The following is a 22,740-nucleotide window of genomic DNA, read 5'->3' as shown; positions in this document are numbered from 1 at the left end:
AAAAAATAATAATAATAATAAACCCTAGGGTTTCAATAGGGTCCTTGGCACCGCTGGTGCCTTGGACAGTCGGTGCCCTGGCACCGCCTGTCCTTCGCACCCTCGGTGCTCGGACCCTAATAATAATAATAATAATAATAAACCCTAGGGTTTCAATAGGGTCCTTGGCACCGCTGGTGCCTTGGACAGTCGGTGCCCTGGCACCGCCTGTCCTTCGCACCCTCGGTGCTCGGACCCTAATAAACCCTAGGGTTTCAATAGGGTCCTTGGCACCGCTGGTGCCTTGGACAGTCGGTGCCCTGGCACCGCCTGTCCTTCGCACCCTCGGTGCTCGGACCCTAATAATAAACCCTAGGGTTTCAATAGGGTCCTTGGCACCGCTGGTGCCTTGGACAGTCGGTGCCCTGGCACCGCCTGTCCTTCGCACCCTCGGTGCTCGGACCCTAATAATAATAAACCCTGGGGTTTCAATCGGGTCCTTGGCACCGCTGGTGCCTTGGACAGTCGGTGCCCTTGCACCGCCTGTCCTCGGCACCCTCGGTGCTCGGACCCTAATAAACCCTAGGGTTTCAATAGGGTCCTTGGCACCGCTGGTGCCTTGGACAGTCGGTGCCCTGGCACCGCCTGTCCTTCGCACCCTCGGTGCTCGGACCCTAATAATAAACCCTAGGGTTTCAATAGGGTCCTTGGCACCGCTGGTGCCTTGGACAGTCGGTGCCCTGGCACCGCCTGTCCTTCGCACCCTCGGTGCTCGGACCCTAATAATAATAATAATAATAAACCCTAGGGTTTCAATAGGGTCCTTGGCACCGCTGGTGCCTTGGACAGTCGGTGCCCTTGCACCACCTGTCCTTCGCACCCTCGGTGCTCGGACCCTAATAATAATAATAATAATAAACCCTAGGGTTTCAATAGGGTCCTTGGCACCGCTGGTGCCTTGGACAGTCGGTGCCCTTGCACCACCTGTCCTTCGCACCCTCGGTGCTCGGACCCTAATAATAATAAACCCTAGGGTTTCAATAGGGTCCTTGGCACCGCTGGTGCCTTGGACAGTCGGTGCCCTTGCACCACCTGTCCTTCGCACCCTCGGTGCTCGGACCCTAACAATAAACCCTCGGGTTTCAATAGGGTCCTTGGCACCGCTGGTGCCTTGGACAGTCGGTGCCCTGGCACCGCCTGTCCTTCGCACCCTCGGTGCTCGGACCCTAATAATAAACCCTAGGGTTTCAATAGGGTCCTTGGCACCGCTGGTGCCTTGGACAGTCGGTGCCCTGGCACCGCCTGTCCTTCGCACCCTCGGTGCTCGGACCCTAATAATAATAAACCCTGGGGTTTCAATCGGGTCCTTGGCACCGCTGGTGCCTTGGACAGTCGGTGCCCTTGCACCGCCTGTCCTCGGCACCCTCGGTGCTCGGACCCTAATAAACCCTAGGGTTTCAATAGGGTCCTTGGCACCGCTGGTGCCTTGGACAGTCAGTGCCCTGGCACCGCCTGTCCTTCGCACCCTCGGTGCTCGGACCCTAATAATAATAATAATAATAAACCCTAGGGTTTCAATAGGGTCCTTGGCACCGCTGGTGCCTTGGACAGTCGGTGCCCTTGCACCACCTGTCCTTCGCACCCTCGGTGCTCGGACCCTAATAATAATAATAATAATAAACCCTAGGGTTTCAATAGGGTCCTTGGCACCGCTGGTGCCTTGGACAGTCAGTGCCCTGGCACCGCCTGTCCTTCGCACCCTCGGTGCTCGGACCCTAATAATAATAATAATAATAAACCCTAGGGTTTCAATAGGGTCCTTGGCACCGCTGGTGCCTTGGACAGTCGGTGCCCTTGCACCACCTGTCCTTCGCACCCTCGGTGCTCGGACCCTAATAATAATAAACCCTAGGGTTTCAATAGGGTCCTTGGCACCGCTGGTGCCTTGGACAGTCGGTGCCCTTGCACCACCTGTCCTTCGCACTCTCGGTGCTCGGACCCTAACAATAAACCCTCGGGTTTCAATAGGGTCCTTGGCACCGCTGGTGCCTTGGACAGTCGGTGCCCTGGCACCGCCTGTCCTTCGCACCCTCGGTGCTCGGACCCTAATAATAATAAACCCTGGGGTTTCAATCGGGTCCTTGGCACCGCTGGTGCCTTGGACAGTCGGTGCCCTTGCACCGCCTGTCCTCGGCACCCTCGGTGCTCGGACCCTAATAAACCCTAGGGTTTCAATAGGGTCCTTGGCACCGCTGGTGCCTTGGACAGTCGGTGCCCTGGCACCGCCTGTCCTTCGCACCCTCAGTGCTCGGACCCTAATAATAAACCCTAGGGTTTCAATAGGGTCCTTGGCACCGCTGGTGCCTTGGACAGTCAGTGCCCTGGCACCGCCTGTCCTTCGCACCCTCGGTGCTCGGACCCTAATAATAATAATAATAATAAACCCTAGGGTTTCAATAGGGTCCTTGGCACCGCTGGTGCCTTGGACAGTCGGTGCCCTTGCACCACCTGTCCTTCGCACCCTCGGTGCTCGGACCCTAATAATAATAAACCCTAGGGTTTCAATAGGGTCCTTGGCACCGCTGGTGCCTTGGACAGTCGGTGCCCTTGCACAACCTGTCCTTCGCACCCTCGGTGCTCGGACCCTAATAATAAACCCTCGGGTTTCAATAGGGTCCTTGGCACCGCTGGTTCCTTGGACAGTCGGTGCCCTTGCACCGCCTGTCCTTCGCACCCTCGGTGCTCGGACCCTAATGAAATGACAAAACACCCAACAAACATTCATACCATACAAATCACAACAAAAAGCATAATCAATCAGGAAAAAGGGAAACTGCTCCAACATATGACCCGTATCTACCTAAAAACAATCTGCATAGCTAAAATAACTGAGGGTACAAAACTGCACCTATAGCGTTTTGTCTGTCCCTGAGGGACCACAAGTCGGCAGCCCGAACGAAGGAGCTGGAATTCCCCATTCAGGGGATGTGAGCAGTCTTTTAAAATGGAGCTGGCTTCTGCAGGGCAGAACACATATCCTTCTTCTTCCCATACTATGAACTGCTTTGCCCAGCTTGATGAGCAGAACAAAGAACCAGGGGTTCTTTGTAACTGAAGTTACTAAGGTTAAGCACCTTGAACACTTACAAAGGAATAATTTGTTTGAAATGTTTCAGTCAGGCTTCAGAGTGCATCATAGCACAGAAACAGCTCTAGTGAAAGTTACTAATGACCATCTCATAGCATCAGATAATGGACTAGTCTCTATACTTGTTTTGTTCGATCTTAGTGCAGCGTTTGACACAATTGACCACAAAATTTTATTACATTAAAGGGACAGCACTGGACTGGTTTAAATTCTACTTATCAGATAGGTTCCAGTTTGTGCATGTCAACAATAACTCTTCTGAGCATACTAAAGTTAATCATGGAGTTCCTCAGGGTTCTGTCTTAGGACCGATACTTTTCACATTATACATGCTTCCTTTAGACAATATTATTAGGAAGCATTGTATTAACTTCCATTGTTATGCAGATGACACACAATTGTATTTATCTATGAAGCCAGATGAAACTGATCAGTTAGCTAGACTGCAAGATTGTCTTAAGGACATTAAAACCTGGATGACTTTTAACTTCCTACTGCTAAATTCAGACAAAACTGAAGTCATTGTATTTGGCCCCAAACATCTTAGAAACTCGCTTTCAAAGCAAATAGTTACTCTGGATGGCATCACATTGGCCTCCAGTACGACTGTGAGGAATCTTGGAGTTATTTTTGACCAGGACATGTCCTTTAACTCGCACATAAAGCAAGTCTGTAGGACTTCCTTTATTCACCTGCGTAATATTGTAAAAATCAGGAACATTCTGTCTCAGAGTGATGCAGAAAAATTAGTTCATGCTTTTGTTACTTCCAGGCTTGACTATTTTAATTCCTTATTATCGGGTTGTCCAAATAGCTCTCTTAAACATCTACAGTTGATCCAAAATGCTGCTGCGAGAGTACTGACAGGAGTTAGCAAAAGAGATCATATTTCCCCTATACTTGCTTCTCTTCACTGGCTTCCTGTTAAATCCAGAATAGAATTTAAAATCCTTCTTCTGACATATAAAGCTCTTAATAACCAATCTCCATCATATCTTAAAGATCTGATAGTACCTTATTATCCTAGTAGAACTCTTCGCTCTCAAACTGCAGGCTTACTTGTTGTTCCTAGAATTTCTAAAAGTAAAATGGGAGGCAGAGCCTTCAGTTATCAGGCGCCTCTCCTGTGGAACCTGCTCCCAGTTTGGGTTCTGGAGGCAGACACCCTCTCTATTTTTAAGACCAGGCTTAAAACGTTCCTTTTTGACAAATCTTATAGTTGGGGCTGACTGGGTGACCCACAGGGGTTCGGCTTGTGTCTTCATTGCACAGCTGACTCCCTCTTGGACGTCCCTTCGTTCTGCCTCTAGTCATGCTGCTATAGGCCTCGGCTGCTGGGGGACTTTTCTTGACGCACTGAGCCCTTCTCTATCTACCTTTACATTTAATATGTATACCGTTATTGCAGTACATTCACTCCGTTTCCCCCTGTGCTATTTCTCCGAGTGTCCCTGGTCCCAGAGCTGGATGCTTCAGATCTGCGGTCGATGTTCCACCAGCTGGTCCAGTCTCCATCATGTCCACTGTGGGATGCTGCTGCTGACCTTCCTCCAGCCCTCTGCTTCCAGCTCCCCTTTTCCACCAGTCAACTCTGCATTGCCTTCACTATACTTGTTATGCTAACTTACATACTGTTTGAATTTTACTGTTAGTTCTATATGGAGTATGTTTAATGTCAGAGCCATACATCATAAGCGTAAACTATGAGTCAGTTTTCAATGTTAGCTTATACTTTGTCTGTGTCACATATCCTGTCATGCATGTATCGAAATGTGTGTTGTGTTTTCCTTGCTTTCCCACCCCTCCCTCTTCTCCCATCCCTCCCCCTTGCCCTCCTCTGTCCTTCTCAACTCGCCCGGCCAGCAGGCAGATGGGTCCCCCCTATATAGAGCCGGGTTCTGCTCGAGGTTTCTTCCCTGTTAAAAGGGTGTTTTTCCTTGCCACTGTCGCCTTTGGGCTTGCTCTGGGGGTCAGGCATATGGGTTCTGTAAAGCGTCTTGAGACGATTTGACTGTAATTGACGCTATATAAATAAAATTGAATTGAATTGGGCCAAAAGCCTAGCTTCTTGAATAGATAGTGTATCACTTGAGGTCGCTGGAGCCGGTACTTGGGCACCTAGTACCAGTATTTGGGCACATGGGGTCGCTGGAGGACCTTGGGCGGGTAGGGGACCTGGCTTCCAAACTCCCCACATTTCCAACTGGGCATCTGCAGGATGTACTGCAATAATCCCGATTCACAGTGACGCAACCCTGCAACCTAAAGACCCAAAAGTCCACTGCAAATATCCCAAACACCACACACAAAAGGACATCACTGGAGGTTCTTGTCCATAGTCATAAATGTGTCTAATCATATGTGGACATTTAGAAATACAAAAAAAAAAAACACATACAATAAATTACAAGCAAGCGTGTTTGTCACCCAATATTGGTATAAATTATGGGCAACATCCTCCGTAAAGTATTATGCAGACTTGCAGCAAAAAATGCATGAAAGTATCAGAAAGTCTGCATCAGAGCCCTCATTCAGTTGATTTGACTGGATTTGGACAGCCCTGAGTCCTCATGCACGCAAGAGAACACATTTTAGAGTTTGTGAGTGAGGAGATTGACATTAGGCCACAGAATAAGACAGAATAGACAGTATAAAGGGCAACAACTATGTGGGTTATTCAAACAGCTTTCTTTGCAATCAGGGGCTCTGATTAATGCATGTGAAATAACCCTTCTTTTGAGAGAACTTCCCTCTCATACACTACTTCTGGCATTGCTGCTGCTTTACACCACTATAAATTGTGGTTGTCTAATGTAGTTCAAGTGAAAAATTAATTTCTCGAAATGAAATAAAAGACCATCCACAAATCCATCATTCTATTACGATATCTTTATTTTAAAAAAAATCAGATTTACCAAAGCATTAATAATAAAGTACCGCTGGAGGTAACTGCAAGAGTATTTTTGATAATGCAGTGTAATAAAGACAACATCAACAGAATAACTTCTTACTAAACAATTTTAAAAAGCATTTATCTGCAATTCATTGAGCACTGAGCGCGATGTAGCATTGGTTGGCTACACAGATCATTGATCACTTCTAATTAAATCCCTTAAACACAAATACGAAATAGTAGCACAACAAACAAAACAAAAAGAAGAAAATGTAATGCATATGCTGCCAAAACGAGAAAGATTCCATGGCAACTGTAAGCCTCTGTGTGCATGTATCCAGTGTCATTGTGTAAGTTGCAACACTGGTTAAAGAATCTACACTGTGGCTTAAGAACTCGGTGAACCCAAAACAAAAAGTATTTTTAGTCTTTAGCCTAGGATTTAAAACAGACAAAGACAGGGACACAGAGATTAACCATTGAAAATGGGGAGCTCATGTATAAAAACAAACTCATACTTTGGCTTCTGAGCAGGGGCTGTCAACTATTACTGGGACTGCACTGAAAAGGCAAACCATAGTCCACAATAAAAAAATAGCAGCATAGCAAAGTGGCACCTAGCATGTTAGCAGACTGAGTAGTTTTCCTGTGACGCATTCATGAACTCAGCCATACATGCATCCACCTTTCAACTATGATGGTTCATTCTTTGGTATATTTACAGCATGTCATCTTCTCCACCTCCGTACATGTCAGCCAATTTCTTGAAGCGGGGGCCCCATTCATTGAGGCAGTCGTAGTCTTGGTCCCCGCTGCTTGAGGAGTTCAGAGAGGAGAGGCTTCCTGCATCAGAGCCACCTCCCTCATAGTCAAACACAAGCAAGGAGTCATAAGGGGGTGCTGTCGGGTCATTGTCTGCTGCCTTCAGGTTCTGAGGGAGGAGAAAAGAAAACATGTTTTCATTTTACAGAATTTATTTCTATACATCAGTAAATATGGAGAGATGAGACAGACCTATATATTATGCCAAACATGATCATGAAGTACTGAGACTTCAAATCAAGTCAAACTCAATAAACTTCTATCTAGAAGTTTATGACTATCTCACAAAAAAATACAAGGAATGTGTATGTGCGCATCTGTCCTCCTCTGTAGTTGTATTGCCAGGGACCCAGGGGAGTGCAGTGTTAAAACGGATAAAAATTAAACACCTGTCAGTAGTTGTCATAGGGGTAGAGAGACTCAGAGATGTAATGACATCATTATCATTAATTACAACAATGGTGGTATGGAAAGATGGCTGCACCCTGACAAATTAGCCTTAAATTTCTTGGCTGGATTTTGTTGGTTTTTTGCGTTTATTGGGATTGTTCTAATGCTGTGGTGGTCTGGTTCTTTTCTAAATGCCACTCACTCCAACCATTTGGACATTTGACAAATTGGTAGTCTCATATTTGTGAGAATTATATAGTGCAAACTGTAGTTATTTGTAGACAGCTCACACACTCATTCAAAATAATCAATGTGGCCCAGCAATACAATCTTCAGACGATGCAAAACCATCAAAATAAAATCCATAATATACAAATTTTAGCTGAAAATCATTACATGGCAGTGTAACACTTAAATCAAACCCCTAACTCCCTGTAAGTACTGCGTAGTACTGAAGGTACGTGTGGTAACTAAGCCCGTTTTCTCTCCATCCTTTAGTAAATTACACATTAGGACTATGTAAAGTGCAGCCTTTTTCTGCTTCATAGGAGGTGGTCACAATTAAAACAGAATCATAAATAAGTTAAATACAAAATATACATAAAATCTGTATTAAGGATACATTTAGGAAGGGATGTAAAGCATCCTTGCTGACTGATGACATTTAAACATGAACCGACACTGATGTGACATACTGTACTGCTGTTGTGATGATGTGACATTACAATATGCCACAGTAATTGACAATTTTGCATTATGTGTTCATGTAAAGTAATGGTCATGCATGCGTGAGGACATGGTTTAGAAACTGTCATGCAAATAAGTCTGTCTTTCTTTTTGTCACATTGATATACAGATATATGTACCAGTGAGTTAGCCTAGCCGCGCTAGATAACCCACGGCAACGAATTTAATTCTCTGCCAGGGTGGGTCTAGCTTACCCTCCATAAGGCTCGAGGCTGGATTCTCCTAAAACTGGCCGAACGAATCACCATGAAATGTAGAGTCAGTAGGCGGGCGTAACTAAGTGACGACAGAGGCGCGACGATTCTGACAGAAACAACCGGCGCACAATAAACAGTTATCTTTCGACTCGGCTTTGGCCACAGCCCTTAAAGATTTGAAGCTAAAATTCAACTTGAAAGATAAACAAAGGACGGCACTGAAGTGTTTCATTGAGAAGAAAGACGTATTTGGACTTATGCCGATGGGATATGGCAAATCCTTAATATACCAGTTGGCTCCGCTGGTTGGGAAGCTAATGGGACTTAGCCACAATCCGCCGGCGCTCTCGGAACTACGTCAGCCTATTCGTTGCACTGATTGGTTGTATACCTACCCAATTGCTGCAGAGGGATTTGAAAGACAACCTTTTAGCCCGCCTCCCTCCCTGTCGAGCGGCCCTAGACCCTTGTGCCTTCAGAACATGGGTCTAGGCTACCAGTGAGTATATTAACAGCATAATATTCCAGTGACAAAATGAACCCATGCCATAACCTTTTTTAAGTTTTAATGCAATTATTTAACCCTGAGAATCCAACTGTATCCACAGTCACTTCCCTTTCTCTCAGGTTAAAGTGTCCTTCAACAGGCACTCTCCCCAATTTGTCAAGTACAAGTCATGCACCATCATACTACCAAATTCCAGGCACAATTCTGGAAAGATATCCCTACTGAAAGCATTTATGGTATGATATAAACATGATTTTATCATACAAAGTATTTTGTTTTTGATATAAAGGCCAATATTAAAAAATCTGCAAGTATCATAGCAGATGAAAGATCTAGATCAGGGATGTCAAACTCATTCCACAAAGGGCCGGTGTGGCTGCAGGTTTTTGTTCCAACTAAGCAGCATCACACCAGACGTGACTCATTTAATCAACCGATCTCAGTCTCCAGACAGGTGATTGGTCAGACTGTGTGCTGTAGATATGTTGGAACTAAATGCTGTAGCCTAGAGCACACAGTCTGACCAATCACCTGTCTGGAGACTGAGATTGGTTGATTAAATGAGTCAGGTCTGGTGTGATGCTGCTTAGTTGGAACAAAAACCTCCAGCCACACCGGCCCTTTGAGGAATGAGTTTGACATCCCTGATCGAGATAGTGTAGACTGTTTTGGGGAAAAAAAAGTACAGCATACATAGCTAGTCTTTATAGTGACCATGTTAAGAGTAAAAAAGTAAAGGTAGCGAAATGACTGTGGATAAAGCCAAGGGCTCACAGAGTTAACTCCAAGCACTGATTCTTCATGACATAGCATACGGGGCATGCTATGTCATGGCATACGGGGCATGCTATGACATGCTGTGATTACATTTATCTATGCATCCTTTAGAATTTGATGTCCAGTATTTTCCTGATTATGCATAACTGACTATACTGTTGTCATTATCATAACGTGCGTGTGTTCAAATTCTATACATTAGATTGAATTTGGAATAATGAATAAACAAGCTATTGTAATGAATGAAATCATGATGAATTTTTGCATTTTACTCACATCGTCGATGAAGTTGCCGATCTCGTCTGGGTTGGCGGGCGAGGCCGGTACTGAGGAGCAGGCATGAAATTTGGCACCACGTCATTCCTGAACACATCAGGTCGGTTGTCCAGACCACGGTGGAGAACACTCAGATCATAGTCCTGAGTGAAAGAAATTTAGTGAGATTATTACTTTGATTATTACTGTATTTTACTGTTGTACAACGTTTTCTCAGGCCCGTTTTGCCGGCCAGAACTTCAGGCACCCCATCTGAGCGGATTCTTCCTCTTTGGGTCTCGGTGTGTTCATTGCTCATAGCAATACATAATACAATAAAAGACACTTATTGATTCATTATACAGTGTATGTACATCTCTGTTCAAAATGCTCAAGTTAACAGATGCTGACATAATGTTTTCTTTTGGACTTTGCCTTATGACTATGCTTCTTTCAGAGAAATTCATTTACCATATATTCCAAACACTTTACAGACTTATTCCACCTTTCGTACTTAATTTATATCTTCTACAGTAGACCTTGATGTCACTTGGAAAGATGGTTGATGTGTAAAATATGTGTACAGTAAGAATTTAGTGACACATTTCTGAAGGTTTGATGTCATTTGAATCAGTTTCTGTCATTCTTTACCTGATCATCTTCTCCACCTCCCTCTTCATCATAGTAATAGATATTGTCTCTGATGTCATCATCTTGCAGTAGAGGCTCCTTCTTCTCTCCTCCCCTTCGTCTTGCAAATAGCAGCAGTAGCAATGCCAACACTAAAGACAGAGCACAAAACTTAACACAACACACCCCATGTCAAAACAAATCCCACTAAACTGAGGACATGAAAGTAGTTGCGGATATACTACTTTTTTCTGTGCCATGAAGCTCTATTGCTACTCTGAGGCTACTAAACACAAACATATGTATGGGGCACATATGTGTAGTAATCCACCACTGAAAATAGTCCTGAATAAATACATAATTTTACAAACCTTTTGCAGTAAAATGGTCATCATTCAATGGAGGCTGCCAAGTTAACTATTAAGGTATGTACGGTACCTATTAACTCTTTAAATGCACAGGAGTGGCGCCGCTCCCACTTTATGAGCGCTCTTTAATTTACTGTAACTTCTCAACCATTTGTGCTAGAGAGAAAATTCAAACAGTTCCTGAAAGGGGTTTTGAATATGGCGGCATAGGGATGAGTCATGTCCGGAAAGGCTGGTAAAACAATTCGCTGATATTTTCATTTAACTCTGCTAAAAATCAAACCTCCATTCAACTAGTGATTGACTTTCATAAGATGATCATTAATACCTATTTCTTAAGACAAGAGGCTCGGCCAAAGAAGAGAAATAAGGACACTCCTGAAGAACACGCTAGCATGACCGCAGAAGATGCTAACGCGGCTAACATTGTTAATGCTACGGCTAACACGGATCATGGGACAGAGGCTGGCATCCGGGCACCTTTACGTGAAGTGGTGCATGAGGTGACAACTAATGTCACGAAAGCAATGTATGAAAAGTGTGCAAATATTTTAGAGCTGTTGAAAAAACACGGCGATACCTTGGAAAGCCATGAGAAGAGGGTGGATGAGGCCAAACAGAGAATTGGAGCCGTAGAGGATGCAATGGACCCGGTCAAAACCAAGGTTGAGATTCTGGAAAAGACTATGGACTTTTTGGTCGAGTGTATTGACGATTTAGCGAACCGTGGGCAAAGGATGAATATCCGAATACTGAATCTTCCCGAGGGTGCTGAAGGGACCAATCCGACGTGCTTTTTCGAGCACTGGCTGCCCGAAATGCTGCACATTGAAGGGAAAGGCGGATGGATAAAGCTGGAGAGGGCTCACCGCTTGCTTGCTCCAAAGCCCCCATCCACGCAAAGACCAAGACCCGTGGTGGTGCATTTTCACAACTACCAATACAAAAAAACGTGTGATGAATGCATCCTGGGAATTAGCAAGATGGAATCAGACCGTGAAACATGGTTCTACGGTTATGTTTTTCCAGGATTTTTCTGCCGCTGTCGGTTATGATGCAGTGAAGAAACGGCTCCGGTCACTCGGTGCAGAATACAGGTTAATTTACCCCGCAAAGCTGAAAGTAACATGCCGTGGATCTACCAGAGTGTTTAATAACCTCGTGGAGACAGAAGATTGCATTAGGGCCATGTCAACTTCCGATGAGTAATATTTGGGCTATACTAAAGACCATCTCTGACTGTCATCTTTCAGTAGCTTAAGTACTCTCTAACTGATGTGATCTGTGACAAGAATGGAGCATCTAATTTACAATGATTGTGTAGAAAGATAAACATTGCCTCCCTTCGTCCCAGACTGGTCTATCTTGTTGCCGCTAGATATCTCACTCACTCGATCTCCTCTGTGCTTAGGAGGAGGACAGAGTTGCGTTCTATGCTTCAGTTTGGCAGCGTGCGCCTTAAGCGCATCGTTTTCTGTTCTTTCTGCTCATTTTGTGTTCTTTTTGGCCCTATGTTCATGACTGTGATATTTCTTACTCAGAGTTGACAAATGCTCTGCTAATTCATATCTTAATTACTTTTATGACGGGACTCAAATTGTGTACTTAGAATGTTAAGGGAATACATACCCCTGTAAAACGTAGAAAAGTGTTAAATTACATCAAAAAGGAGAACGTACAAATAGCTTTACTACAAGAAACCTATTTAAATGACAGTGAACATTTAAAACTACAACATGGAGGGTTTAGCCAAGTTTACTTTTCATCTTTTACTTCGAGGAGCCGTGGGGTGGCTAGTCTTATACAGAAAAATATTCCTTTAAAGATTTTGGACTGCATAAAGGATGCATCAGGCTGCTATTTTAGACAAATCTCCCCCTGCAAAACTTTTACATTCCTCTCATGCCAAGTGTGTGAAAGTATTTTGTGAGGACATGGATTATACAGATGTGTGGAGAGTGTTACATCTCACTGATAAAGAATACACTTTTTTCCCCCTAATGTCGCACAGTCATCTACAAGAATTGACTATTTTTTGCTTCCCAAAAACTTGCTGTATTTGGCTACCAGTAGTTCAATAGGGCCAATCATTATTTCTGACCATGCAGCAGTATTTCTAGAATACAATCTATCACACACAACAACTCAAACTAGATATTGGAAATTCAACCCCCTTGTATTAAACTATTGTTGCATTGTATAAACACATAGTTTATGTAAGATATTGCCAGATATTAAAAGCGTAAGTTGCTCTGAAAGAAAGAAGTAAAAACACAGTACAATTTCTGACTCTTTTTCAGCCCAAATAAAAAAAATAATCCAGGCGGCCTCTACGACCCTTGGGTGTTAAAGGGTTAAGGTACGTCATCAAAATGGTGCAGTTCTATGAATGTCAAATAGCAGGCAAATATTACGCCATCTTTACACTGCAATATACAGTTTGAAGTTAATAATAAACATTACAGCAGTTTTCATACATTCAAAGCCCCTCTTGCTGTCCACAGTTGGTCAGATCAGTGTCAGCATCCTTGTCACTGGGTCGCACTGTAAGTAAAATGTCTTGAAGGGTCCTATCCAATGTGATGCAAAGTTTGATGACTACATTTTGGTTTCCAAGCTAGAATCTCCAGCTCAAATCCCTGGAATTTTAAAAAGCGCATTTCCTTTTTGAACTGAAGGTAAACAAATATTAAACTCACTCAGCAGCAACAGGATGCCTCCAAGTATTCCTAGGATGACAGGCAGGTTGGAGCCACCTCCAATACGACCTGCACACACCACTTCAGCTCCAGTGCACTCACACACTTCGGCATGGACCGTGTTGATCTGCCCCATACCCTGGGTGTCTGAAACCGTCAGGACCACAGTGTAGTGCCCACTCTCCAGATGTTTGGCTAAATTCAGGATGATGCCCGTTCCTGCAATCAAGTCAAAAACAGAGGAAAATGTATTTGCGAACCGCTTTGCAACAAAGTAAAAATACTTTCTGCATCAAAATATTTGAAATTCATCGTTACTATTGTTTTTATTCTTTTAACATATTTGTTAAATTTGTAGTTTGCAAACTTCTTAACATCACAATAACAAAGAATGCTTTTTCTCCCAGGAATGACCCATCCATTTTTGCTGGGGCTGGTAATTTGATTGGATAGCATCAGTTTGTGCTTATCATGTATTAATAGTGAACATACTGGTCTCGTTCATCCGTGCAGTCCAGTTGGCCTTCGACATGGCATCATCCAGAGAGACCCTGTATGGAGCAGCAAAGCCTGGTCCATCTTTATCTGTTACAGCCAGCAGCTGAGGAGCTGATTCCTTGTTACACACCTGAGGAAACACCATGTCACAGTCAAGTTTTTCTTTATGCTGGTGATGTTAATGCACACAGGCACATTTGATTTCTTTTAACTCTGAAGTTAGTGTATGATTGACATGACTTTTTTATTCTACCATATGTTCAAAATCGGTGTATTGTAAAACACAGCCATCACACTACCACAAACTTCCACTATAAGATTAATCTGCAATAGAAGTGCTAAACATGACAATTCCTCTCCTATTGGGAAATTAGACACACCTTAAATTCACGTTGTATAATGGTGGGTGCATTGTCATTGACATCTTCAAGCTGAATCATCAGAGTACCAGTTCCTGTAGCTGGGACTTCATCTGGTGAGACGAGAGGAGAGCAAAACATAATGAATTAAGGAGAAGTTTTCATCATCCTAGTGAGATAAAATTTATATTTAGACTTCCTAGCTTTAAAGCAGTTATTAAACTCCAAAATGTCAAAGTTGATATTTTTGCAGAAAGCTCTTCCCAAGCAGGCTTTATAAAGGCAGAGTTCTTTTAATATGAACTGCTTGAGATCATGCAATAAAAACATTCAACTGCTCATTTTTACATTATTGAACCCACTCCATATGCTTATACGAATGGGTTCTTTTAAAAACACACACCATTAAAGCTTTAATTTCATGTTTCATTTTCGGCTTAAAAGCAGCCGGACAACAACGTCAGCTTTGCCTCCTACTTACCGTCATCATATGCACCAATGAGTGCTGTGTATTTGTTGTCCTTAACAAAGTGGGACTCTCTGTCCATGAGGCTTTTGACTGTAATCAGGCCAGTCTCCTTTGCCACATTCAGCCAGCCCGCAGGGTCACTAATTATTTTATACCTGGACAGAAAAATGCAAATAGTCACAGAAAAATGCAAACTCTAATTAGTCAAATACATGGGTGGTGGAAATCCAAATATTCAGATCTGAAATTATATATTCGGACACCACCCGAATGACCGAATATTCAGATATTCGGGTCCAGCCCTACTATTTTCACATCTAAAAAATGTGCTGCAATGTCTTGTGGGATTGTTCGCACAAAGAATACATGTTGTGGACTTAAAAGCTCCATTGTGGAAATTTTGGGGGCACTATACAGCATATAAAGAGAACATTTGTAATCTAATGAGCTATTGACTCAATGTGAATCTTGTGTTTGAATACAAGTTCAAAGTAAACAAAGGATTTCTTTCATTAGTTTGATCTTACATGACTTTCTGTTTGCGTGCAGTGTCTGGATCAGAAGCCTTGTACTGCACCACTTCACTTTCGACAGCAAGGTCCTCTGGTTTTGAGACAAGCTTCTCTTTTGGATCAAAGACTGGAGCTTCATTAACATCCTCCACATTTACCACCACTGTGGCAGTGGAAGTAGGCAGTGGGGTAGCAAAAGGAACCTCATTCTCCACTGTAACCAACAGAGTGTGCTTGCTGGTCTTCTCAAAGTCAAGACCCTGGTTGGATGGAGGCAAAGTACCAACACAACTGATCAGACAAACATGTTACAGTTCACTGTGCAGGTCAATTAAATTCAAGTTCTTTGACTTTTATTTTACTAATTTATGGAACTGTAACTGATATTCAAAAAACTCCTATTTGAGATTTTCATTTTAACTTCATACCTTGGCAGTAGAAATGATTCCCTCTTGTTTATTACTTGCTGTTTTCACTGTAAAAAGACCTTCAGGATCACCATCAACAATCTTGAACTTGGCATTCCAGGCTGGGGAATGGGGCTCGTCGCCATCAGTTACTGACATTGTGATAACTAAAGCATCTACTTTGTTTTCTTCGACTGTTGCCTCATACTGGAAAAAATGGAAGGGATGTTTGAATAATGAAGCAAGAAAATATAGATTGAAAAAAGTTTGTTGGTGGCTTACTAAGAATTAAAAGAGTAATTGTAAATGACCCTCAATTTCATGTTGATTTAATTTTCTGTGCAAGTATGGAATATAATTTGTTCACATTAAGACAGAAATTCCTAAAAACATGCACTCTATCAACTTTTCATGTAAAAATTGTCACGACTTGTAAAATGACTTGGTAAAGCTATAAATCATTCAGTCAAACAACCCTAAGATCCAACGTTAATTTAACTAACAAGTTCAATGAAAAGGGACTGGGCTTATTTGCTCACACTCTGTTGCATTAAGAAAAAATATTTTATAAGCAAGATTCCTCAGAAAACCTGTTACTGTCTTTAAGTTGACCATGTATAGACTTACAGTGGGTACGGAAAGTATTCAGACCCCTTGAAATTTTTCACTGTGTCACTGCAGCCATTTGCCAAAATCAAAAAAGTTCATTTTATTTCTCATTAATGTGCACTCAGCACCCCATCTTGACAGAAAAAAACAGAAATGTAGAAATTTTTGCAAATTTATTAAAAAAGAAAAACTGAAATATCACATGGTCATAAGTATTCAAACCCTTTGCAGCGACATTCATATTTAACTCACATGTTGTCCATTTCTTCTGATCCTCCTCGAGATGGTTCTGCTTCTTTATTGGAGTCCAGCCGTGTTTAATTAAACTGATTGGACTTGATTAGGAAAGGCACACACCTGTCTATATAAGACCTTACAGCTCACAGTGCCTGTCAGAGCAACTGAGAATCATGAGGTCGAAGGAACTGCCCAAGGAGCTCAGAGACAGAATTGTGACAAGGCACAGATCTGGCCAAGGTTACAAAAGAATTTCTGCAGCACTCAAGGTTCGTAAGAGCACAGTGGCCTCTATAATCCTCAAATGGAAGAAGTTTGGGATGACCACAACTCTTCCTAGACCTGGCCGTCCAGCCAAACTGAGAAATGGTGGGAGAAGAGCCTTGGTGTGAGAGGTAAAGAAGAACCCAAAGATCACTGTGGCTGAGCTCCAGAGATGCAGTCGGGAGATAGGAGAAAGTTCCACAAAGTCAACTATCACTGCAGCCCTCCACCAGTCGGGGCTTTATGGCAGAGTGGCCCGACGGAAGCCTCTCCTCAGTGCAAGACACATGAAAGCCCACATAGAGTTTGCCAAAAACACATGAAGGACTCCCAGACTATGAAAAATAAGGTTCTCTGGTCTGATGAGACCAAGATTGAACTTTTTGGTGTTAATTCTAAGCGGTATGTACCGTTCTTGACTGGCCCAGCCAGAGCCCTGACCTAAACCCAATTGAGCATCTCTGGAGAGACCTCAAAATGGCTGTCCAACATTCACCATCCAACCTGACAGAACTGGAGAGGATCTGCAAGGGAGAATGGCAGAGGATCCCCAAATCCAGGTGTGAAAAATTTGTTGCATCATTCCCAAGAAGACTCATGGCTGTACTAACTGAAAAGGGTGCTTCTACTCAATACTGAGCACAGGGTCTGAATACTTATGACCATGTGATATTTCAGTTTTCCTTTTTTCATAAATTTGCAAAAATTTCTACATTTCTGTTTTTTTTCTGTCAAGGTGGGGTGCTGAGTGTACATTAATGAGAAATAAAATGAACTTTTTTGATTTTGGCAAATGGCTGCAATTACACAGAGAGTGAAAAATTTCAAGGGGTCTGTACCCACTGTACTTTCAACTAAGCTACTGTCCACCGTTTGTTGTGCTACATGTATGCTTTTTACAAGGATTATGATGACAGACGTGCAAACTGGAATTTATGGGATTGTTTTAAATACTGTGGCTATATCTGAAAGAACTCCCTTGTTCATTTATTTACTACTCCCTATACACTAAGTAGTTCCATCAACAATAAGCCCTTACATGGTGATGTACAGTAATATTCTACTCACTACCAGAGATGCACAAATGCTATTTTCACATTTTAAAAACATGGTGCCTTGCATTGTGAAATTGATCAAAGAATGTGTACACACTGATGAATTCAAGAGATAAAATGTGGAAAATTTAATGACATCATAAAGTGTATGAATGCAACATTAGCAAATTAAATGTGTCAATCCGTTTTAATAAATGAGTAGGGAAACAGCAAATTAAGAGAATATTTCCAGTCACAAGTATGATGTACTTACAGCAGGCTGAGTGAAGTCTGGAGCATTGTCATTGCTATCTGTCACTTTAAGGATCACTTTTGCTTGTCCAGTCAACCCTTCTCCTACCATGTCTGCTGCTTGTACCACAAGAGTGTACTGTGGATATTTCTGTTGAAAGACACACATGATGAATGTAACTGGTCAACAAAAAGGAATAAACATTCTGACTAACAATCACTTGCCAGATAATCCATTAGGATAACTTTAAAGTTAATGTAACATTTGAGCTAATGTATTTTTTTCTTAGGGCTTGGTAGTTTGTCAACACAGACTCTGAAAGAAGATCAAAACAACCTTCTGATCAGTCTGTGAGTCTCAGTGGAATTATCTGGTCTGCACCAGAGCACCCATGGAAGCATTTACCCTGGCCAACTGAACCACATCAAACTGAAAACTGTTTGAACCACTGATCATTTCAGTGTATAGCTATGAAAACACACTAAGAAAGATAACAGTTGTTTCTAGAAGGCTCACCTCTCTGTCCAGCCTCCCAGAATTCACTCTGATGACTCCATTGACCGGGTTGATGACAAACAGGGAGGCACTAGGCAACTGTGGCTCCTGGCTCAGTATACGGTAGCGGATATCTGAATTGTCATTATTGGGCTGGTCAAGATCTGTGGCCTCAACTTTAATCACCTCAAAACCTGAAGAGAAGGATTTTAGAAGTGGAAATAAGAGCAGAGGTTTGTCAAAGTTTCTAGAAAAATTTGTTAAAGAGGTGATTTATAAAATAAAACTGGTCTGGACGGGTAGTTTGCTGACCAATGTACAAAGCATCTGTTGATTGTGGTGGGCAATGCCAGTCAGTTAAGTCACTTTGGATTTTTGTAGTCTTTGTTCAACTTTTTAAAAAAAAAATTGTGACACTCCATTAAAAAAAGACTCGTGTAGAATCTGTCACTGAGCTATGATGCACTGCGTAAACTGAAAACAAAAATGGATCTACACAACTTCTACATGGCTGCAATGACCTGATTTGTATTGACAGCTGTATTTGATTTTCTCATCTAAAATTCTACACAATGATGAGTGAAAACATTCTGATGACCACTTCTGACAGGCTAAGACTAAGATGGGAACAGTAGTTTATTTAATCATTCAAACTTGGAATTGGAGCTGCTGCAGCAAATCCTCCAACACCCTGTAACTGGTTATCCTCAAATAAATATCAGCAGATACTCATCATTGCTAACAGGGAGCTAACAATAGACTTTGTTGTTTCTAAGGCGCAATGACAGTCATCTGGCTTTACTGATTTAGTCCCTGACAAACATCTACACACCTGCCCATTCCTCACAGATCCAACATATTGAGACTTAAAGAACCAACTGCTCCCTCACAGTCTAATATCACCCAGATATTTGTTTGCTTCATCTGTGAGTGGACATGAGTTGGTTCATCAACATTTGGCTAGCGACCAAGAATTCCCAAGAAAATTTATGAGAAGATATGCACATAATTAACAAGGTGAAGAATCTTTGGTCCAAAAATTGTGGCCATCTCAGCAGCACACAATGGGGTTTTTTCGTTTCCCACTTTTGCGTTCCTTCATTTTGAAGGAATACATCTGGGAACTTGGTCCAATAATTTCAGCAAGCCCATGTCAACAAGTGCAGGACATTTATGCAAGAAGTTACAAGATACAAGAAGTTACATCTGCTGAAAGGTGGCAATAGTAACTTCACTGACCAAAGGTGAACTTTTGCTGTCACACAATATTACATCGATTGATATTTTGTTGCAGGAATGATTTAAAACCCTAATTTTTCTTGTGGGTGTCTTCAAATATACAATATTTATCTGTAGGCACCGTTTCAAATAGGATCTATGGTTTATTTCAATGTGTCAAAAAGAATGTATACTCACACGCAAAAGAAACGCAAGTTTCTTTTACCCGATGAAAAATTAAATTTGGTTTCCCAAAACAAAAATGCATTTGGTACTTTGTGGTGCATGGTGTGTTCTTAACATTTTCAAAAACAAAATTTAATTTTTCAATCGGGTTAAAGAAACTTGCGTTTCTTTTGCGTGTGAGTATACATGAGGTGCACTACTTTTATTCCCCACAGCTGCATTTACATACATTTTTGGGGTTAGAGTTTACATTAGAGAAAGTCCTAATCAGATCTGAAACATCACTGTGTTCGAGTAAAGTTTAGACAGACATTAGCAGCTTCGTATCATTCCCTTTTACTGTAAAAATGAAAAACAGAAATATTGTTTCATGCTCATTATATCCACTGACAGTACCTGTTGGTGAAGCCTCAGCAACTTCACCCACGAAGGTGTCTTGAGCAAAAGTAGGTTTGTTGTCATTCTGGTCAATTACATTGACGACAATATCCATAGGGTCTTCAGCTGTTCCTGCACCTTCTGCCACAGCATGTGCGAGAAACTGCACAAAGACAGAAACCGTTGCAGTAGGGATCATGTAGATTCCTTCATTATTACATCATGCGTAGAAAATTAATAAATAATTTTAAAAATATCCATTTCACAAATGTTTTTGAAGCAGGAAATGCTTTCAAATATTTGTCAGACAAAGATACAAGAAAATCTTTATAGTGGTCATATTAATGATACAGACATGTTATTGCGCTTCCTAAAAAAAAAAAAAAAAATTTCAAAAAAAAAAAAAAAAAAGGCTTTGGACAGAACACTTTGCAGAACAATAATACTTTAAATAACAGTTGATGACACAAGATGTGCAGTTGCTAAAAGTTTGGTACATCTCCCTGTCAGACATTACTGATTTTGAAGCAAAGAGGCAGGTCAGCAAAGAAGTAAATTATCTCAGAGGGGAGTAGACATGGGTCTTTGGACATTTGTTTTAAGGTGGAAACTTTTGAGAATAAATAACATAGCATCATCTATATCAGGGATGCATCGATCCACATTTATCACTTCCAATCCGATCCTGATATCTGAATCTGGATATCTGTCGATACCATTACTATTCTTTTACCAGAGCGCTGTTTACTTTAATATTTAGAGCTGCAACTAACGATTATTTTAATAATCCATTAATCAGTCGATTATTTTTTCGATGAATCAATCGGATTAAAAAAAACAACAACACATTTTTAATTTCCACTTCTTTATTCAGAAAAAGAGGATTTGGACTGAAAGAGAAAATAAGATCATTGTAGTGAATCCTTCGTCTTCAACCATCGACTGAGGCCTAATGTCAATGACCATTATGCTGAGGATGTTTTCAGTTAAGACAGCTGCTTGCTGTGGTGTACATGTCTCTCATCACAAAGCCTGCCATTGTTTGCTGTTGATGAAATGAAAAAGACAGTATAGTATGAGTATGTATTATAGCACAACTTACAACACCTCAACAATTATCTTGTTTTAAGTAGTCCAAGGCAGGTAAGTAGTCCAAAGAGCAAAACACAAAGTGCGCACACACACATATATATATATATACACGTGGACAAAATTGTTGGTACCCCTCAGTTAAAGCAGGAAAAACCCACAATTCTCACTGAAATCACTTGAAACTCACAAAAGTAACAATAAATAAAAATTTATTGAAAATTAAATAATCAAAATCAGCCATCACTTTTGAATTGTTGATTAACATAATTATTTTAAAAAACAAACTAATGAAATAGGGCTGGACAAAAATGATGGTACCCATAACTTAATATTTTGTTGCACAACCTTTTGAGGCAATCACTGCAATTAAACGATTTCTGTATTTGTCAATGAGCGTTCTGCAGCTGTCAACAGGTATTTTGGCCCACTCCTCATGAGCAAACAGCTCCAGTTGTCTCAGGTTTGATGGGTGTCTTCTCCAAATGGCATGTTTCAGCTCCTTCCACATATGTTCAATGGGATTCAGATCTGGGCTCATAGAAGGCCACTTTAGAATAGTCCAACGCTTTTCTCTCAGCCATTCTTGGGTGTTTTTGGATCGTTGTCCTGTTGGAAGACCCATGACCTGCGACTGAGACCAAGCTTTCTGACACTAGGCAGCACATTTCTCTCCAGAATGCCTTGATAGTCTTCAGATTTCATCGTACCTTGCACACTTTCAAGACACCCTGTGCCAGATGCAGCAAAGCAGCCCCAAAACATTACTGAGCCTCCTCCATGTTTCACCGCAGGGACAGTGTTCTTTTCTTCGTATGCTTGGTTTTTGAGTCTATGAACATAGAGTTGATGTGCCTTACCAAAAAGCTCCAGTTTGGTCTAATCTGTCCAAAGGACATTCTCCCAGAAGCTTTGTGGCTTGTCAACATGCATTTTTGCAAATTCCAGTCTCGCTTTTTTATGAGTTTTTTTCAGCAGTGGTGTCCTCCTTGGTCGTCTCCCATGAAGTCCACTTTGGCTCAAACAACGACGAATGGTGCGATCTGACACTGACACACCTTGGCCTTGGAGTTCACCTTCAATTTCTTTGGAGGTTGCTCTGGGCTCTTTGGATACAATTCGAACGATCCGTCTCTTCAATTTGTCATCAATTTTCCTCTTGCGGCCACGTCCAGGGAGGTTGGCTACTGTCCCGTGGGTCTTGAACTTCTGAATAATATGAGCCACTGTTGTCACAGGAACTTCAAGCTGTTTAGAGATGGTCTTATAGCCTTTACCTTTAAGATGTCTATAATTTTTTTTCGGATGTCCTGGGACAA

At 41.9% G+C, this 22,740-nt stretch overlaps 1 protein-coding gene across 1 annotated transcript in view; it reads right to left on the bottom strand.

Annotated features, from left to right (window-relative positions):
* Positions 1–5,998: 5,998 nt before the first annotated feature.
* The window catches only part of LOC110970633 (B-cadherin-like), a 35,244-nt gene continuing 18,502 nt past the window's right edge, over positions 5,999–22,740 (bottom strand). The window contains 13 exon segments of the mRNA XM_022220936.2: positions 5,999–6,951; positions 9,738–9,784; positions 9,787–9,880; positions 10,368–10,498; positions 13,414–13,632; positions 13,906–14,041; positions 14,292–14,383; positions 14,752–14,894; positions 15,267–15,511; positions 15,680–15,865; positions 18,077–18,205; positions 18,572–18,744; positions 20,351–20,495. Of these exon segments, the coding sequence (XP_022076628.2) occupies positions 6,739–6,951; positions 9,738–9,784; positions 9,787–9,880; positions 10,368–10,498; positions 13,414–13,632; positions 13,906–14,041; positions 14,292–14,383; positions 14,752–14,894; positions 15,267–15,511; positions 15,680–15,865; positions 18,077–18,205; positions 18,572–18,744; positions 20,351–20,495 (1,953 nt within the window). The 3' untranslated portion in view covers positions 5,999–6,738.

The sequence above is a fragment of the Acanthochromis polyacanthus genome, chromosome 15 (genome assembly GCF_021347895.1).
Source record: "Acanthochromis polyacanthus isolate Apoly-LR-REF ecotype Palm Island chromosome 15, KAUST_Apoly_ChrSc, whole genome shotgun sequence".
NCBI lineage: Eukaryota > Metazoa > Chordata > Actinopteri > Pomacentridae > Acanthochromis > Acanthochromis polyacanthus.
The sequence above is the reverse complement of the archived record's forward strand: the minus strand, read 5'-3'. Positions and strand labels throughout refer to the sequence as shown.